Source organism: Spodoptera frugiperda, chromosome 3 (assembly GCF_023101765.2).
Source record: "Spodoptera frugiperda isolate SF20-4 chromosome 3, AGI-APGP_CSIRO_Sfru_2.0, whole genome shotgun sequence".
Classification (NCBI taxonomy): Eukaryota; Metazoa; Arthropoda; class Insecta; order Lepidoptera; family Noctuidae; genus Spodoptera; species Spodoptera frugiperda.
The window spans coordinates 12,109,612-12,127,657 of record NC_064214.1 but is presented as its reverse complement, the minus strand read 5'-3'; the positions used below and the strand labels follow the sequence as shown (position 1 = coordinate 12,127,657).

The 18,046-nt window shown below is 37.9% G+C and overlaps 3 protein-coding genes across 9 annotated transcripts in view; 1 reads left to right on the top strand and 2 right to left on the bottom strand.

Moving 5' to 3' along the window:
- LOC118274053 (tyrosine-protein kinase CSK) overlaps nucleotides 1-13,919 on the top strand; it is a 31,724-nt gene extending 17,805 nt beyond the window's left edge. For all 7 annotated transcript variants that reach the window (XM_035591405.2, XM_035591402.2, XM_035591406.2 and 4 more), the window contains 10 exons: nucleotides 681-827; nucleotides 1,624-1,714; nucleotides 2,077-2,196; nucleotides 2,543-2,681; nucleotides 3,245-3,410; nucleotides 9,774-9,938; nucleotides 10,284-10,500; nucleotides 10,820-10,906; nucleotides 11,335-11,559; nucleotides 11,921-13,919. In XM_035591405.2, coding sequence (XP_035447298.1) covers nucleotides 681-827; nucleotides 1,624-1,714; nucleotides 2,077-2,196; nucleotides 2,543-2,681; nucleotides 3,245-3,410; nucleotides 9,774-9,938; nucleotides 10,284-10,500; nucleotides 10,820-10,906; nucleotides 11,335-11,547 — 1,345 coding nt within the window. In that variant the 3' untranslated portion in view covers nucleotides 11,548-11,559; nucleotides 11,921-13,919. The remainder of the gene's footprint in view (nucleotides 1-680; nucleotides 828-1,623; nucleotides 1,715-2,076; nucleotides 2,197-2,542; nucleotides 2,682-3,244; nucleotides 3,411-9,773; nucleotides 9,939-10,283; nucleotides 10,501-10,819; nucleotides 10,907-11,334; nucleotides 11,560-11,920) is intronic.
- Nucleotides 7,206-9,227, bottom strand: LOC126913060 (uncharacterized). The gene is made up of 2 exons (XM_050707783.1): nucleotides 8,409-9,227; nucleotides 7,206-8,185 (listed from the first exon to the last, which is right to left on the bottom strand). The coding sequence occupies exons 1-2, from the start codon at nucleotides 8,649-8,651 to the stop codon at nucleotides 7,784-7,786; spliced, it is 645 nt and encodes a 214-aa protein (XP_050563740.1). The 5' UTR covers nucleotides 8,652-9,227; the 3' UTR covers nucleotides 7,206-7,783.
- On the bottom strand, nucleotides 13,806-16,026 carry LOC118274054 (uncharacterized). Its single transcript, XM_035591409.2, has 4 exons — nucleotides 15,785-16,026; nucleotides 15,147-15,381; nucleotides 14,767-14,887; nucleotides 13,806-14,682 (listed from the first exon to the last, which is right to left on the bottom strand). The coding sequence occupies exons 1-4, from the start codon at nucleotides 15,855-15,857 to the stop codon at nucleotides 13,927-13,929; spliced, it is 1,185 nt and encodes a 394-aa protein (XP_035447302.2). The 5' UTR covers nucleotides 15,858-16,026; the 3' UTR covers nucleotides 13,806-13,926.
- Nucleotides 16,027-18,046: the final 2,020 nt, after the last annotated feature.

Sequence of the window (18,046 nt, the reverse complement as noted above, 5' to 3'; positions counted from 1 at the left end):
TGATAAATCATTGTTTTAGTATTGAAAGAAAACACATGATTGATGAAACCTAATTGTAGTCGTTGTATTGTATTGCATACGACTCGTGTTGTGTATACTTGCTGCGTTGTAGTGTATATATAACAGGAAAACCTTTGACTGTGACACAAAAGTATTATAAATATAATAAACGTAAATTAGAAATCGACCTTATTGCAAATGAATAAGACTGTTTGACTTTATTAATAGACTTGTATCTTATACATAATATTATATTATATCACAATATTGTCGAAAATATAGGGTTTAAAAGGCTGATTGAATAAAAACAAAGTATCAACGAAGCTCAACACACTGACTACTGTACTGTACACAACAAAGTTATCATCTTTAGAGCTATCAACCGTGCTTCTAACTCTGCTAGTATATAAAGTACTGACATTTAGTTATCTATAATATAAAAATAAGTCGGGTTTTCCTTCCTGACGCTATAACTCCAGAACGCACTAACCAATTTCCACCGGTTTTGCAATCGTTGGAAAGGTCTCTGCTAAAGCAAAGAAAATTCAGGAAAAAAATTAAGAGAAAAGCAGGAAAACAGGGAATATAATTGGTGGCGAAACCGATTTCGCCGGGTTTACTAGTATAGCATATAATTCAGTTGTAAAATATAGTAATTTCACTATTATGTTTGTCCCCAGATGGCACCACGGCGCGATATCCCGCGAGCGCGCGGAGGCCCTACTGTCAGGCTCTCCCGACGGCGTGTTCCTGGTGCGGGAGAGCACCAACTTCCCCGGCGACCACACGCTCTGCGTGCGGTATCGGGGCCGGGTCGAACATTATCGGTGAGTTCCATCACTTCACACCTTTTATTCCAGGGGCCTTAGTCTGCTATTACAATTGTGTTAGAATGGTCGATCATTGAGCAGAGAAGAGCTATACAACCTACATAGCTCCGTCCCTCATACACTGCTCAATGAACCATCCTGACACAATTGTAATAGCAGACTAAGGCCCCAGAAGTGTTGTAGAAAGGTACATGAATGAAATGAATTCAATCGAACACTTAAATTACTGTGTTTACTATTGTTTACGAATACAGAACTACAGAATATTGTGTTCTTTTGTTATTGTGACTTGTGTCGCTGTTGAACGTCCAAGAACTCCATGCTATAACCATTCACTCCTTAGTAAGGAGAAAACATCAAATTAGCCTTCTCTTAATTCCGAAAGATTATGTCCCATATTAGGAAACTTCGACCGATAGTAATATTTCATTGAAATTACCATTTGTACATCACTTGTTCCTATTTTTAATAACTTTATTTTATTAAAGTTACTTTTAAAAATGATAATGTTAGAGGGACATCATTAATGTGTGTATATATAATACATTTGAAACGTTCATATCACAATATGCCATTCAGTTATTTCAATATTGTAAGTAAACATGTCTTACAGACTAAACAATAAGGTTCTTGAAACGACCATTCACGTCAACAGTATTATTTAAAACAACCATAATAATGACGTTTTTGCTTTGTGCAAAAACATGTTCTACTGTTTTCCAACCATTTAATTCATGAAAGAGTTGAATATGTTGTTTACAACTTAAAATAAACGTTTTATTATTGTTTACAGAGTAAAATGGGCAACAGCACCTGATAACCAAAACCAACGTCTAACCATAGACGATGAAGAGTTTTTCGATAATATGACGGATTTAATCCATGTAAGTATAATATGTCCGATACTTTTATTTTCCGTTGCCATCCTCGTATGTCTAGAATAGCAGTCGAAAGATTTTTTTATAAAAATTCATGAAAAAGTTAGCACATTTCCAATAAGTACTACTTTGTCACTGATCAAAGTAAAGATGCGAGATAATAACGTACTAAATTACAAAATAGTGTCCTGGCAGTAAGCGGGTTGGTGGCCAAACACAGACTTATCAACGCAAAAAAAAAAAATGTTGCTTATAAGCAGTAGTGCTCGATCATTGACTTTGATCTCATAATTTCTTACCAACCACCAAGCGAAAATGGAACTTAATGACAAAATAATATTAATACATGTTTGTCTTACTCCACACAGCACTACTTACAAGACGCTGACGGCCTGTGCACTAAGCTGGTGCGGTGCTTGCCGAAGGCCTCGCCCAATGGCGCCAACAACAACGGAGTGCTGCAGCCGTCCTACCCGCCTCATCCGCAGGTAATGATCATTACATAGTTTGTTAAGAAATAATAAATATTTAGGTACTAGGTAGGTAGAAAAGTTACAATATAATTTATACTGCTTTCGCAAAAGTAAATTCAGCATATCGCCAACTGAGTTATAAGACCTATGTAATATGCCTGATATAGAACAAGGCAACTATCTTACCTCAAATGTAGTTGCCAGTATTGGTATGCCGTAATCTTCACGATTTCGAAATAGCAGTTTTAAAGTTTCAAGTTCAGGTTTATCAAAGAGCATTACTTCTCGGTCTCTATCAAATGTATAGTCCCTTACACCCCGCGGGAATAGTACGTAATATTGTTTGAATGTGACCCCGCAGCAACCCCCGCCGTACCCCCCGACGCCGAGCGTGTCGAGCGCGCTGAGCTCGGGCCACTTCCAGCACACGTACTCCACGCAGATGGCCTCCTCCGACCAGACCGACAGCTCGTTACAACCGCAGAACTTCGTGGATGCACGTTAGTATCATTTATATTAGAAAGAGGGAATCATTTCATAGTTTCTTTGCATTGAATTACTAAACTATAGGCTTTGTTACGAAACTATGCAATAAATATGCACCGTCACGCCTTTTATCCCCGAAAGGGGAGGCAGAGGTGCATATTACGGCACGCAATATACCATTTGTGTTATAAGTCCCATGTAATAGGAGGTGAGCCTATTCTATATATTAGCCTATGCCTATACCATTAAACAAATTTTACTATAATTATACTCCAATATTCCTTTAGAACCGGAACTTACCGACTCGTGAGAAAACTTTAATTTCACACGTGGCAAGTCACGAAGGGAAAAGCTAGTAAATAATACTAGTATCAGTTTTATATCTACATGCAATTTCCGTGGAAAAAAACAAGTTTACTAGGTTTTCAAATATAATTAACTATCGCTATAAAAATTACTATCTCCAGTTAACATTCGCAATCTCACTTTCCCTTTTAAATATTATTTATGATTCAGTAGTAACATAAATATTGTGGGCTATAATTAAAAATGTTCTTGCGTACACATTAATTTCCAGGTTGGAAAATAGACGAGCGTGACCTTGAGATCCGTGAGAATATTGGCAAGGGAGAGTTCGGTGACGTGATGCTGGGCATACTGAACGGCTCGCAGAAGGTCGCTGTGAAGATCCTCAAGGACAGAGAAGCTGCCAGCAAGTTCCGCGCGGAAGCTAGTGTTATGGCGTAAGTATTTTTTTTATGGTATACGAGCAGTCAGATCACCTGATGGTAAGCAATCGCCGTTGCCTATGGACACCCGAAACACCAGAGGCGTTACAAGTGCGTTGCCGGCTTTTTGGGGGTTAGGAATTTAAGGGTTGTTGGGGAATCGGGGATTTGGAAGATTGGGAATGGGGGTAATTGGGCCTCCGGTAACCTCACTCACACAACGCAAGCGTTGTTTCACGTCGGTTTTCTATGTGGCCGTGGTATCACTCCAGTCGAGCCTTTAAGAGTTAAATGTATAACTTGAGATTTCCATTAACTGTACCTACGCTCATTGTTTGTAATTGGAAAAATATTGGACAGATTTCGTATTACGGGAAATATGAACTGACCGCAATTTAACCGCGGCCTAGCATTTGATTACAAACATATACATGGACATGTGTGTATGCAATGTGTGTACTTTGTACAGTCACTCTTTAATTCGAAACAGGAGATACTTTTAAATTATTACGAATCATCTAATGGTCCGAAATTTTAACTAGCCTTAAAATGTAGATACTTGTCTCTGCAATCTTTCGTTCTCTATCGTTGTTCAACTTCAAATTGTCAAGAGATTGACGAAAGTTGCAATTAACTAGTCATTTGTAATGATTTTTATATTCCAATTACCAAGTGTATAAAAATTTATTGATTTAGGTCGAAATATAAAGAGATTTTCTAGAAACCTCGTGATAACTTTGAATCATCGAGAGTCGACTATATAATGAAGTAGATAAATTAGCTGTGTAGTGACGGATAGCAGTGTCAAATACATTTATCACCACCTCAACTCCTCCCGCGGGTGTCACAACAAGCCGACTGGATAAATAAGAAAAAAGTGCTATTAATTTAATGTTTGTCAACTAACGTGACTCATAAAATTATTTTTTATCTATCCACAAGGTCGACTGGTTAATTAAAACGTGTATTATGCCCGGTTCCTATAATTGAGAAACGATCCGTTTTAGTTACGAATAGTAGTTTTATATACGAGGCGTAAGCTTAAACCGTTCCTATAAAAAACGTCTCGTCGCGCAACTTACTGACGGCTTGTAACTAACGGATGGGAGGGCACCGGTAAGCGTAAAGTATAGAGATGACAGTCCATGGCGTTCCTATAAATATTTTAACCGTCCGTAGATTGTCAAGATGATTATTCGTAATGTCACTTGGTTACCAGCCGATGTCGGTCGGTTAGAGTAGAATTTAGAAAGAAACTTCACCGTTTTCCTTGTAAATTTTAAAATGTCCAGTTCAGAGAGTGATAGAGAAGCGTTTGATATTCTATCACACATCAATGAAAGTGATTCAGACGAAGATAACAGGCGTAGCAGAACATATAAAGAAAGAGTAAACTATTTAGCGTCGCTGGATTCATACGAATTTCAAGTGAGATTTCGACTCGACAAAGCGTCTACTGAAGAGTTACTTCTTGAAATTCATCCGCATATAAAAGTAACAGGATCCAGGTAAGTATCTTGGAGGCATTTGAAAGTATTGTATACTTATTCTAAAAATTTAAACATAACCTAAATAAATTGATATTATTTCAGGAATCATGGGATTTCTCCACTACATCAGCTATTGCTGACCTTAAGATTTTATGCTTTAGGAACGATGTTGTTGTCAGTGGCAGATTTTGTGGGTGTGTCAAAAACGTCGGCATGTCGTATTGTGCGTGATATTAGTTTTGCTATCGCTAAACTTTATAGTAAATACATTTTCATGCACACTGACACAGAACATGAGTTCTATAATATAGCTCGGTTCCCACGTGTTCTTGGTGCAATTGATGGTACACACATCAGAATACAATCACCATGTAAGTCTCCATGAAATTAAGTAATAAGTTAGTTAGGTAGGTACCTACATATAAAAACAGTTTCACTCGTTTTTTAAAACTACTTTTTTCAACACAGGTTTTCAGGTTGGAGAAGAATTTAGAAACCGAAAAGGTAATTTTCCCTGAATGTGCAAGCAGTACGTAATGCCAATCTGCTTTTCATGAATGTGATGGCTCGCTGGCCTGGCTCTGCTCATGATGCCACTATATTCAATGCTTCCGAACTGCGTGGTAAGAACATATACCTATCTGTAAGTATTTACTTGTTCCCATAATTTAAACAGAAATAAAGCATCCTTTTTTTCGGCACAATGTGAAAGTGGATTATTTGGCAACAGATGGTTACTGGGAGATAGTGCATATCCTCTGAAGCCTTACCTTTTACCACCACTACTAAACCCGCAAACACAAGGCCAAATTTTGTACAACGAAGCGCATATCCGAACAAGAAATTGCATTGAAAGGTAGGTTGACAATTTCATACATTCATTATAATGTTGTAACATATCACCAGTTATGTTTAAGTTCCATGTAATAGAAGGCTGGTCTTTTGCCAACAACAGAGGACATCCAGATTCCGTGGTACTACTGAGAAATTTTCGACAAACCGAAAGATTTTTAAGAAATTCCTGATAAAAAAACCCAATAACCCAACATAGGTGAGAGGTATATATATAGATATCACTATTTATAATTTAATTAAACTGTAGCAAGAAAATTAATTATCTACTAATTATTTGGTTTTAGATGTTTCGGGGTATGGAAGCGACGATTTCCTGTTGTGGGTTTGACTTTGCGCCTGAGTCTCTTACGAGCTCACTCAGTAATAATAGCTACAGCAGTGCTGCATAATATTTGTCGCTCAAAGAGTTTAGCAGATGTACCTCCGGAGATGGAACTTCCAAATGCAGAGGCAGTGCCTGTTGCCAGTAATGCTGAGGAGATGAGTAATTATATGGAAAGAGACTTATTGATTACAGAATATTTCAATAAGTGAGTATTACTTAAAAAAAATAAAATAAAAATAAAATATAATCACTACTTCAAAATTTCTTTATTTTTTTCAGTTTACACTAATGAAGATAATAATCTATAAATAATCAAGAGTAGTAGTAACAATGAACTGCTAAGTATTAGTTCTCTGATAAATGTAATGAAAAGGCTGGTTATTTCTTCGGTCAGAAGATAAGTACTGCCATTCAACGTGGCAATGCGGCCAGTCTTCTGGGAACGTTTTCCAGTGACAGCGATGCGGACGAGTACTTCGACGCAACGTCACGCCTTTTAGACAGAGGTGCTCATTGCGACACATAATGCCGCTATACACCCACTTTTCACCATTTGTGTTATAAGTCCCAGGTAATAGGGGATGAGTCTATTGCCACATACTAGACACAATTCCAGACTCCGTGCTACTACTGAGAAATTTTCGAAAAACCGAAACACCCCAGTAATACTTTGCCCGACCCGGGAATCGAACCCGAGACCCCTTGTTCGGCAGTCGCATTTGCGACGACTCGACCAACGAGGCAGTCAGTTTTAGTTTTAAATTAGTTTTTATTTTATATTTTAAGTTGTATATATAAAATAAATGTATTTTATTTGAAATAAAAAAAAGAAAAGTAATAAAATTAACAAATTTGTATATTATATGTTTTATTTTACATTATTACATTACTACATTCCACCCGATGAAATCTTAGAGAAAGTGACAAGTGTTTTGCGATCCACATGTAGTGGGTTTGCTGTTCCATTTGGTGGTGATTGAGTAGGTGCTACAGAAAATGTCATCTTTGAATTGGACAATGCTGATGATTTGATGCAAATTCCTAAACAACTTGACACAAATGATGTATCAGTCAACATCCAGGATGAATCACTTTTGCCTACATGTACAAAAAAGAGGAAAACAGACTTTAGCTCTCAAGCTGGGACTTCAGAAGGCAACACAGGCGAATCAGGTGCTAAATATGTAAATGGAAGAAAACTAAATATTATTATTACAATTCTTTTCCTTATTGGCTAACTCCAATTTCAATATTTTAATCTCTATATCTAATTTTTCTGCCTTTTTATCATAGTATCTTGCCATTGCCAAATTACATTGCAGCCGTCCATCATCCTGGTTCGTTTTAAACTTTTTGGCTGTAATAAAAAAGCTCAGATTAGGTTTCACTAATAAAAATATTTCACAATCACACAACGTCACGCCTTTTATCCCTGAAGGAGTAGGCAGAGGTGCACATTATGGCACACAATGCCACTGTGTATACCCACATTTCACAATTTATTTAAATAAAAAAATAAACATAAACACTATTATTAGAACTTATGACGGGATATATACCATGTTTATTGAATTTGGTGAGTTTCCGATATTTCGGCACTGTTGCAAGCGCCATGATCACAGTTAATCCGTGATCATGGCGCTTGCAACAGTGCCGGTATGGTAAATGGTAAATATCCCGTCATAAGTTCTAATAATAGTGTTAGTGACCATGTCAGTTTAAAAACTTATAACATAAACACTGTTAATATAAAAAGTGATTTTACCTTTGCTTTGCAGAGGCTTAGACATCATTCCATATATATGTTTAGCACCTGGTTCGCGTGTGTTGCCTTCTGAAGTACCAGCTTGGGAACTATCGTCTATTTTCCTCTTTTTTGGACATGTAGGCAAAAGTGATTCTTCCTGGATGTTAACTGATGCAACATTTGTGTTAAGTTGTTCAGGAATTTGCATCCAATCAGCATTGTCCAATTCAAAGATTTCATTCACATTTTCTGTAGCACCTACTCCATCACCACCAAATGGAACATCAAACCCACTACATGTGGGTCCCAAAACACTTGCCACTTTCTCAAGAATTTCATCGGGTGGAATGAAATCTGGTTTGCCACCACCTGTCTGCAATAAAATAAAACACATTATTATTAATTTGATTGATCGTGATCTGCCGAGTCTTTTCCCAACTATGTTGGAGTCAGCTACCAGTCTAACCCGAAGCAGTTGTTTTACATGGAGTGACTGCCTACCTGGCCTAGTGTATTTGGATAGACAGACATAAGAGTGGGATTCATGGATGTAAACCACAACATACAGCTAGTTATTCATAATAATATAATCTTACCTTTAAATTGTTCATCCTTATATTGGCAGCTCTCTTACGAGCTGCTTTTTTTAAATTGTCCCATTTTAATTTAAGCTGACCGACCTGACGTGGTATTTGACCACTTTTTGAATTAAATTTGTTCGTTAAAGAAATCCACGATTCCTCCTTCAGTTTGTTGGTGGCAGCATTGGTCTCTTTGGTAATTACTACTGGGTGGCTTTGGATTAAATCCACGAGTAGTGAAACCTCATCTTTGCTCATAACCTTCTTTATTTTCTGTAATATAAATAAGTATTCTTGAATGAGGGTTTACCGAAGCAAAATGTACAACTTTGTAGAAATAGCTCATACAAGATGTTATCTTTAGGTACTCACCGGCGTAATATCCATTTCAAAAAATAGGTAACTTCTTTTCAAATGACAATAACACCTCAATTCTTATTTTACACGGCCCTTGTGAAAAGGAAAAGAATTTGAATGCTCGCGCTTACAAAGTTTGACGGATGTCAAGCGTCAGTGCAAAGAGTATTATAATAAGTATGCATAGGGAAACTTACGTTCCGTTCCTAGTGTAAGATGCATTCAATTGTGTTGGTAAGGAAAAAAACATATCAAGCCGATGCCTGCAATGGTATAGTTAGTTACATATCCTAAAAAAACTAAATGATTCATTTGTATGTAAATCTAACTTAATTTATTTTGAATTTTGTGTTATTTTAAATTTCAATTTTGCTTATAACGAAACGCACGCCTGGAAGTGAAGAGGGCTCTGTATTTCAATAACCAACGGATGTTCGTTGACAGCAGGTAAAGAAAGTTAATTGTGGAACGGTAATAACGAGACGTAGTCGGTACTCGAAAAACGGATAGTAGTTCTTATACCACGCCGATTCGTTAAATATTGGAACCGGGCATTAGTCATCGCTATAGGTCTACGGCTATCATACATATTACATGTTGCTTTATGGTGTAGGTAATTTGTCAGGATGTATGTTTTTTGTTATTTTAAGCTAAAAGGAAATTCTTCAAATAATATTTTGTATGAATCAATTTAGTTCTGACTAAATGACTAAATTTTATAATTTTAGCCATGGGAAAATACATTTCGGTATGGTGGTTTCGTTTCCGAGTAGTATGATATTTATAGCAATAATATATGTAAAGTATTTATTTAAATGTATAGGAAAAAGACATAAAGTATTTAAGCTAAGGGATCTCACTACTGCTGATTAGCTTTGTCTTAGCTTAACTAACATAATTTCATACGAAATACATAACTTCACGCCTATCTCCCATGGGGGTAGGCAGAGACAATGGACCGCCAATTGCTACGACCCTTACATACCTCTTTCTCTTCACACGAAATGTAATTTTTGTTGCCAGGTCACTAACGCACGATAACTTGGTGCGGCTGCTGGGGCTGGTGTTCACGTCGAGCGGCAGTACGTGCATCGTGACGGAGCACTGCGCGCAGGGATCCCTGCTCGACTACCTCCGCTCGCGGGGCAGGCACTACGTCACGCAGCTCAACCAGATCAACTTCGCTTAGTAAGTTATTGCTTGCTATTTTATGGTATAGGATTGTAAATGAGCAGTTGGATTACCTGATGGTAGGCAATCAGCGCCGCTCATGGACACCTGTAACACCAGAGGAGTTATGAGTGTGTTGCCACCCTGAGGGGCCACCACTTAAGAATTAAGGTTGGGGAGGAGGATTGACCCCATTTGTGGAATTTGTCGTTATTTAAACGTCCCCACGTTGTTATTGTTATATTGTGTTCTAGACCTTCGATAGTACAATAAAAATTCTTGTTATTGGATTATGTTTTCTGATCAAATTGTTATTTCCTATTACACTACTACAAAAATGTAAAATAAAATTTACTTTTACAGTGACGCGTGTTGCGGCATGGAGTACCTAGAGGGCAAACGCGTGGTGCATCGCGACCTGGCGGCGCGTAACGTGCTCATATCGGCGGAGGGCACGGCCAAGGTGGCGGACTTCGGGCTGGCGCGGAACGACGCCACCATGGACGACCCCGCCGAGGCCGCCCGCCTGCAGGCCAAGCTGCCCATCAAGTGGACCGCGCCCGAGGCACTCAAGTACAACGTAAGTTGTTATTATTATTTAAGAATATTCCCTTTTTTTTGAGGGGGCCATCATCCAATGACTTCTCCCGCCTTGGGCGAGGCGAGAGGGAGTGTCAGACTCTTACTGACTAAAAACCACCCCGTTCCTTCTCCTGCTTTTCAAGCCGGAGCCCCGGTAAACCCGCTAGGTCCGCAGCAAGAATATTCCCCTAAGAACAAGGTTTTATATGGTGGCAGATCAGATATTTGGAAAACTGTGGTGGCACTAATCAATGTAACACACTAGTAAATAAAGCATTGTGTGACTCAGGTATTAATGGAATATGTGTTTGTTTCAGAAATTCTCTAACAAGTCTGACATGTGGAGTTTCGGCATTCTCCTCTGGGAGATATATTCGTTTGGAAGAGTTCCATACCCTCGAATTGTGAGTACAACATTCAAACGATAATAATGCATGTATTGTTAGTTTTTGTGTATCTTTCCTTGTAGTCGTAACTAGGACAACTTAGCAGGAAAATGACAATTTCATAGCATTAGAATAGAAAAAAATATTTTTATTTCAAAGTAAGAAACATTATTCAACTTCTGTTCGTTATATTTTTGTAATCCCGGATTGGAACACGAGTATTTATATTACAAGTATGACAGAACCAGTAAAGTAAATATATTATGTTATGTGGAGTGGATATTCTTACTCGTTCTTCTCCATAGGAATCTACACTTTGGAACGAGCAAATAGCTTCACTAGAGGACTGACCGACAGACAGACGTTATTAATATTATTATATTTGCTTTGACGTTCAAAAGTGCGTTCCTGGTCTATTTGAAATAAATGATTTTGACTTTGTGCAGCCTCTAGCGGAGGTGGTCCGCCACGTGGAGCGCGGGTACCGCATGGAGGCCCCGGAGGGCTGCCCGGGCGGGCCCTACGAGGTCATGCGCGCGGCGTGGCACGCGGACCCGGCGCAGCGGCCCACGTTCGCGGCCACGCGCCACCGCCTGGCCGCCATCCGGGACGCCGCGCACCACGCGCAGCTCGCACACGCCGCGCACCCCGCGCCATAGCACAGCGCGCCGGTAACTATACCTTACTATACTTCATACATTCAATTGACTGATAAATACTTCCACTCTTTCTTTCATACCCAATGGGTATTATATTGTGTCTTAACAATGTAAATCTAATTGCACTACACTAACTAAATATTCAACAAGTCAATAAGCAGCCTAGTCCAATTTTAATTTTTAGTTTCATTATTATTTTGAAAGGTCAGAACCCGCAGTCCTTATTTAAAAAATCTTAAGATTAAAATCTATCGATAGCTACATAATTTACTTTAGATCCCCAAATAAATATACAAACAGTATAAATTCCAGACATCAAATGAAACAATATTTATATGACGTTTTTTCTAACAATGTAACCGTTTATCCTCAGGGCAGACCGGCGGGCTGCAGAGGACGGGACTTGATGAATTAGTGTAATATGTACACACGGGAAAGGTATAGTGCTGTGACGGTGGCGAGATGTATTTTATACATTAATTAATACATACTGTAAGTACTAAATTATTTTAATATGTTTGAAGACACTCCCTCGCTAAGTATAATTGTAATGTAGATTAGATAATGTGTAATTTTGATGTGTTGTACAAGAATGTGTGTCAGGTGTTAGGTGTTGGAGGACCTTTTAGTGGAAATTACTCTCCTTACCACATACGCGTTAAGATAAACCAGACGACCATTATGTTACAGATTAATCGCTCCACGATTAGTCAGGGAATCAGGGATTTATTACCCATCTTCAGCTTCTTTTGTATCAAGTTTTAGATGTTATACCCTGGCTATATAACAGTGTATATTTAGTTGTAAGTGTAAAATAAACACAATAACAATGCACAATGTATACACCGCAGTTCCACTAAAAGATCTTTTATTAAATAAATTTTTATTGAAGGCCTAAACTTCAATGTATGCTAACATATTCTCGTAAAGATTCCACCCAGTAGAGGTCACGAAGGTTATGTCGGTACTATGGTACTGTCTAGTCAAAGTATTGTTTGTATCATATTATAGTATTTGCACTTTAATTAATCAAAGGGGACTGATTGCATACAAAACAAAACACACAACTGGTTGTAGAGATATAAAGAAATCGCTCAAAATATAACTAAACTCCACGAATTATCAACAACAAGTATTAAAATTTTAGACGTACTTGTGTGTTAGTTCATTTACTAGAAATTAGGTAATGTGAGGACACTTGAAGTATTACGTAATATAACATTCAGTGTTGTGTCAAAGGATAATAGCAGCTGTTCGAGTGAGTTATTAATTCGTTACGACAACGTTAGCATCAAAGTCTGATAGTATAATTGTCTGAAACAATCAGTGCATTTGTGTTTAAAGTTCAATTAGTATCAATTGGTTGACACTTGTGTTATAGACTAAGATATGTTTAGCCATAGTAAGGTGAAGTTGTATGAAACAACTAGGTTACAGGTTGTGTGCTATTCCTAAAGATAAGATTACCTTGTGTCGGGTACACGCAACACCTATTATACTAAAGTCTATTTGTAAACATTACGTGCGTTTTAAAAATGGGTGTTTAGCGTTTGTAGCAAGGTACCCTAAAGTCCTATACAATTCGATTGTATACAAAGAAAACGTTCACGTCTATCTATATGGTTTAATATAATTTACGGTAGTTGTAAAGAGTGCGTGAAACATGACAAGTAGTCTGAAGTAAGCCATGAATCTCAAGGAAATGCAAAAGTTCTATGTTAACGTTGTAAACTTTATAAAATTCTTGCGTAAAATTGCTTATACGTGTTACAAAGGATCTATATGATACTAATAAAATAATGTACATGCGATGCATTACTATAAAGAATCGCCAATATATTTTTCTGTGTTTCAACAAGCTTAGGAAGTAAGATTGAGCATTTTAAGAATGAGACTTTAAATCCAACTACCACGTTTATTAAGTCCTTTTGTTTAATCTTATGCAATACTAGTTTTAAGTGTTAAATTGTTTTTACCATATATTTATGTTCTATCAGAAAAATTGTGAGAATTAAGTATGTAATGAAGCGATTCAAGTGCAAGACATTTGATTTCTGCCAAAGCATAGGAACTTGATTTTTTGGTGTTTCCATTTAAGTCTTCCTTTTACTAAAATGTATTAATTTTTTATATGGAAACAATATAATTTTTAATAGATTGTACAACTGTTTACTAGTCTTTGAAGAGTAGTAAGGACTGAATTGTTTGCAGTTGTATTTTTATCTGTAATTTATATAAAAATAGTAAGAACTAAGGTATTAAAATCTCAATTGTTTTTGTTTATTACTTGTACTATTATTTTCAACAATGTAAATAGTTATTTTTAACTTTAAGGAATAAATTGTATTATAACAAAGTATAAATACCTAAAACAGTTTTTTATTCATTATCACTGATATTGTCCCCACTGCAAGTGCCGCAGTTGCTGTTACATGCCGCATTCAATTCTATCTCACTGTCGAAGTTCGCAGAAGGACTGTCTTTCATTGCTCTCTTGCTGAAAGCTGTGTTAGGTCGCCATGTGTCTGCTGTCTTAACCTCACATCGTTTCAGGATCGCGTCTGAATTCAGGAACTGTACAGGCTTGCATGTCTTGCTGCATGAAGTTAGTTTTGAGAGTTTCTGTAATTGGCATGTATTTTTTTCTTTACTTGGTACTGATTTCGTTTTGTCGGGGGTCGCGGCAGTGCAGCAACATTTCTCGTCATATGTTGCCATCGACTTGTCAGCAGTGGGTGCTCCGGCAGCTGCATCACAACAACAAACAACATGCTCCTTCTTTTTCTTTTTTCGTTTCGATTTCTTATCTTTGGTGCGTTTATTACGTTTTTTACTGAGGTCTTCGCAGGAACAATCGTCAGTAGTGATGGTGTTATTACTTTTAGTGTTCCTGCAGTCGCATATTGATTCTAAACTCATAGGTTGCGTTACGCTATCTGTTGTCTGTGGGCACGGTGGTTTAGCAGCCGCCTTGCAGTTACAAGGCTTGCCGCAGACGACTTCGTAGTGGCACACTGTGCTGGTTATTGGTGTGTCAATCTGAACGTTGGCCGTTCCTTTGCATGGTGCTTCCTTACGTAAGCTGGGGCAAAAGTAGTGTAAGTCGGTTGTCGAACTGCAACCGTCGTTGTGAAACTGTAATTTTGTAATTAAACTTTACTTGTATCTATTTATTTTATCTTTTAACTTGAAACAATCGAGTTACCTGTTTCTGCATACCTTGAGTTGAAATCCATTATTTCCAGTGTTCATAAGGCAATCGGAAGCAAACCGCAGTCTCGGAACTTCGGTTCGCTGGCATGTCGGGATAAATGGATTCTGTGGCTGAGCCAGAGGCACTCTATTGAGAAAAGTATCTTTAAATAGAATGAAGGAGTATGCAGTGGACATACCTACATACTACGAATTTTGTGCTCACGGGCATTAAGTCAAGTAGTAAGACACTAGTAAGTATATGCGTGAATAAGTACATAAATAAATTCACGCTTTTGTCCAATGACACGCAGACTACTGAGTGTCACCTGCTACGATCCTTACTTAACTACTTTCTTTAATATCCATGCTCTGATAACAAATTATTGTTAGGTACGTGTACTTACGGATTTGATATACTCCTAATAAACCATGTTCCAGCATTAATACTGTAGGGCGAGGCGCTATAGTTTGGATGGAAAGGGGGACCGCGTACATTGGAGTACGGGGGATAGCATGGCGGCACGACAGGTGTCCACCACTTGACTGTCGGTATGAAAAAGAACTGTATTGTCCCATCAGGTAATGTCACTGACGTAACTTCTCCTTCTCCAACTATTTCTGGATATGTGGTTTGTAGAGCTATAAAAATATTTTTTATTTAGATATTTAATTACCTCAATAAAGTTTCTACTAATATTTTTTGAAGAAATAACGCCTGTTGTTAGGCGATGACCAATGGTAGATGAAGCTGTAGCTACCTACAAATTGAATGTAGGTATGTTATTCACTTCTGTGATGCGTTGTGGTGTTGTTGCAACTTATAGAAGCCTTTTAGAGATAGAGGCTCTCCTCTATCTCTACATAAGCAACTCTTTGCTTATGTGTTTCGGTAAGTATAATATGTACTAAACTAGATTTTAGAACAAATACATAACTTCGGTCCACTTTACACGCGTACGGAGGAACCAAGGTGTAGTCATGATTTAAGACACTTTATAAATAAAATTATCGGTTTGTACCAGTTATTAGCGAAATTACTAACGTGCATTATTGTTACTACAACTATAAAATCCATTGGTGAAACCGTTTCCGCAGAAAGATTGGTTGCACTGCATGATTAGGTTTTAATTATTTCCTTCCTATCGTCAACTCATATCTATAACGTTATACTGCTTCAATGGTTTTAATGTGTCTGTTTTAATGATAAAATATCCATTTTCTATAAATATATTGATGTCGACATTTTGTCTTGACTTTGTGACTGACATGACGATTTTTTAAAGTCCAGCTATAGACTTAAAATGTTGTCGATGATATAACAGAGAGGATAAAATTAAACCTATTCAGTTTAGTACTCATATTTTATCGAAGGTTATTTGAAATAGCCCTTGACCGGGTTGTGGAATAGCAGAGGGCAAAGCCCTATTGTTCCCGACTCCCTCAAACCAAGAACCCTTAGCTTCACGCAATCACGCTTGCTACCAACACTGCAACAATGTAAACAAAAGGAACAATGTTTACTTTGTTTGGAAACATGGTTTTATCATTATAAGGATGTCTATACAAATAAAAAATATCTTTAGAATCCATATTTATAGATATATTTCGTTATTGGTATCAAAATAGCAAATCCTTTGTGCAAAGTAGGTAACAACTAAGCTTCATAAGCTCGATTCATATTTTTTAATATAAAAATGAGAACAAGCATTTTCAATTAAGGTGCGTTGGGGTAAGATCGGCGGAGGGGTAAGAACGTACAAATCAAATATCTCCCTTATTTGGCAATATTTTTTAATGCTGGCTACATTGCGTGACACTTCATTTCGTTCCGCCCCGCCCCGCAGTGACCGCCACTCGCTCCGGCAGCAAGGACGTGTGCACGCGCCGTTTTAAAAAAAAGGTAAGTTTTGTAAAATATTTGTTTATCCGGTCTTTCACCTAGATTTTTATTTGCATATTTTAGCAAAAGTATAGATTATTTTGACATGGTTTTGCGTAAATACTAAGTTTTGAGCAATGATAACATGATAAAACTAATCCAGATTTGTCTACTACCTCTGTAGGCAGAAATCCGGTGTTACCCATGTCGGGTAAAGATCGCACAAAAATATCCGGTCTTAACCCTATTCGAAAATGGGCAGTGATTGTCAAACTTTTGTTACACATGATTTAATTTAATTTTAAATAATTACTTAGGGCTGATTTTTCATCTTTAGTTAATTCTTAAGTTTAGAATAAATTTGACAATTGACAGTTTTTAGTATGGAAGAATTGTCAAATATTCAAAGTTATTCCTTTGACAAAATTTAACTGATAATTCAATAATTGGCCCTTTAATGTGTTAGCAATCGTTTCAATACGGCGCTTATAACCCAGGATCACACTGCTCGATTCTGCAGCTATCTGTTTTTTGATGACATTAATTTTAAATGAAATTTGAGTATGATTTTATTGTAACTTTCGTGAGACATACTAAATTAATTATTATGTTATCGGATTACTCACGTAATGTTTTGACGAGGAACTCGACTAGTTTCAAGCCATGCTAGAGGCTCATATTCATGAGCAGCATTACGCGACACACGACGCGGCGATTGTCGCACTGCTACTGGCGACTCGAGTTTCGCGCCCATCGCGCCCTCTGTCTGGAATCGCGCGTAGTATCCGGCGCGCGCGACGTTGTTGGCTCGTTAGACTCGTTCGCCGGCGGCTGCGTAGGTGTTGGGTTCGATTCTCGGGTCGACGCAAAGACGGTGCTGCATACCGCGCTCACTGTGTCACACTCCAGACCCGCAACATTGTAGGCTGACGCAGATTGTAGACTTGGCTTCGCCGTCGCGGAATGCAGCACCGTCTTTGCGTCGACCCGAGAATCGAACCCAACACCTATGCAGCCGCCGGCGAACGAGTCTAACGAGCCAACAACGTCGCGCGCGCCGTATAGTACGCGCGATTCCAGGCAGAGGGCGCGATGGGCGCGAAACTCGAGTCGTCAGTAGCAGCGTGACAATCGCCGCGTCGTGTGTCGCGAAATGCTGCTCATGAATATGAGCCTCTTGCATGGCTCGAAACTAGTAGAGTTCCTCGTCAAAACATTACGTGAGTGAGCCGATAACATAATAATTAATGAAATTTGAGTAAGTAAGTATTCAAAGGATTAGCATTAAGTTACCTATAAGTAACTTGCCTGTATTTTTTTTATATTATAATTATTTTGGTAATACTATTTACAGCTAGATTTTTAGGGTTCCGTAGGCAAATGACAAAAAACGGAACATTTATAGATTCGTCATGTCTGTCTGTA

Coding starts and splice junctions, on each gene's coding strand:
- LOC118274054 (XM_035591409.2), bottom strand. CDS start 15,857: ATGCAGTGCAACCAATCTTTCTGCGGAAACGGTTTCACCAATGGATTT. Junction 15,382..15,784: donor TTGTAGTAACAATAATGCAC/GTTAGTAATTTC, acceptor ATATTTTTATAG/CTCTACAAACCACATATCCA. Junction 14,683..14,766: donor ATAATGGATTTCAACTCAAG/GTATGCAGAAAC, acceptor ACAAAATTACAG/TTTCACAACGACGGTTGCAG.
- LOC126913060 (XM_050707783.1), bottom strand. CDS start 8,651: ATGAGCAAAGATGAGGTTTCACTACTCGTGGATTTAATCCAAAGCCAC. Junction 8,186..8,408: donor TAAGGATGAACAATTTAAAG/GTAAGATTATAT, acceptor ATTTTATTGCAG/ACAGGTGGTGGCAAACCAGA.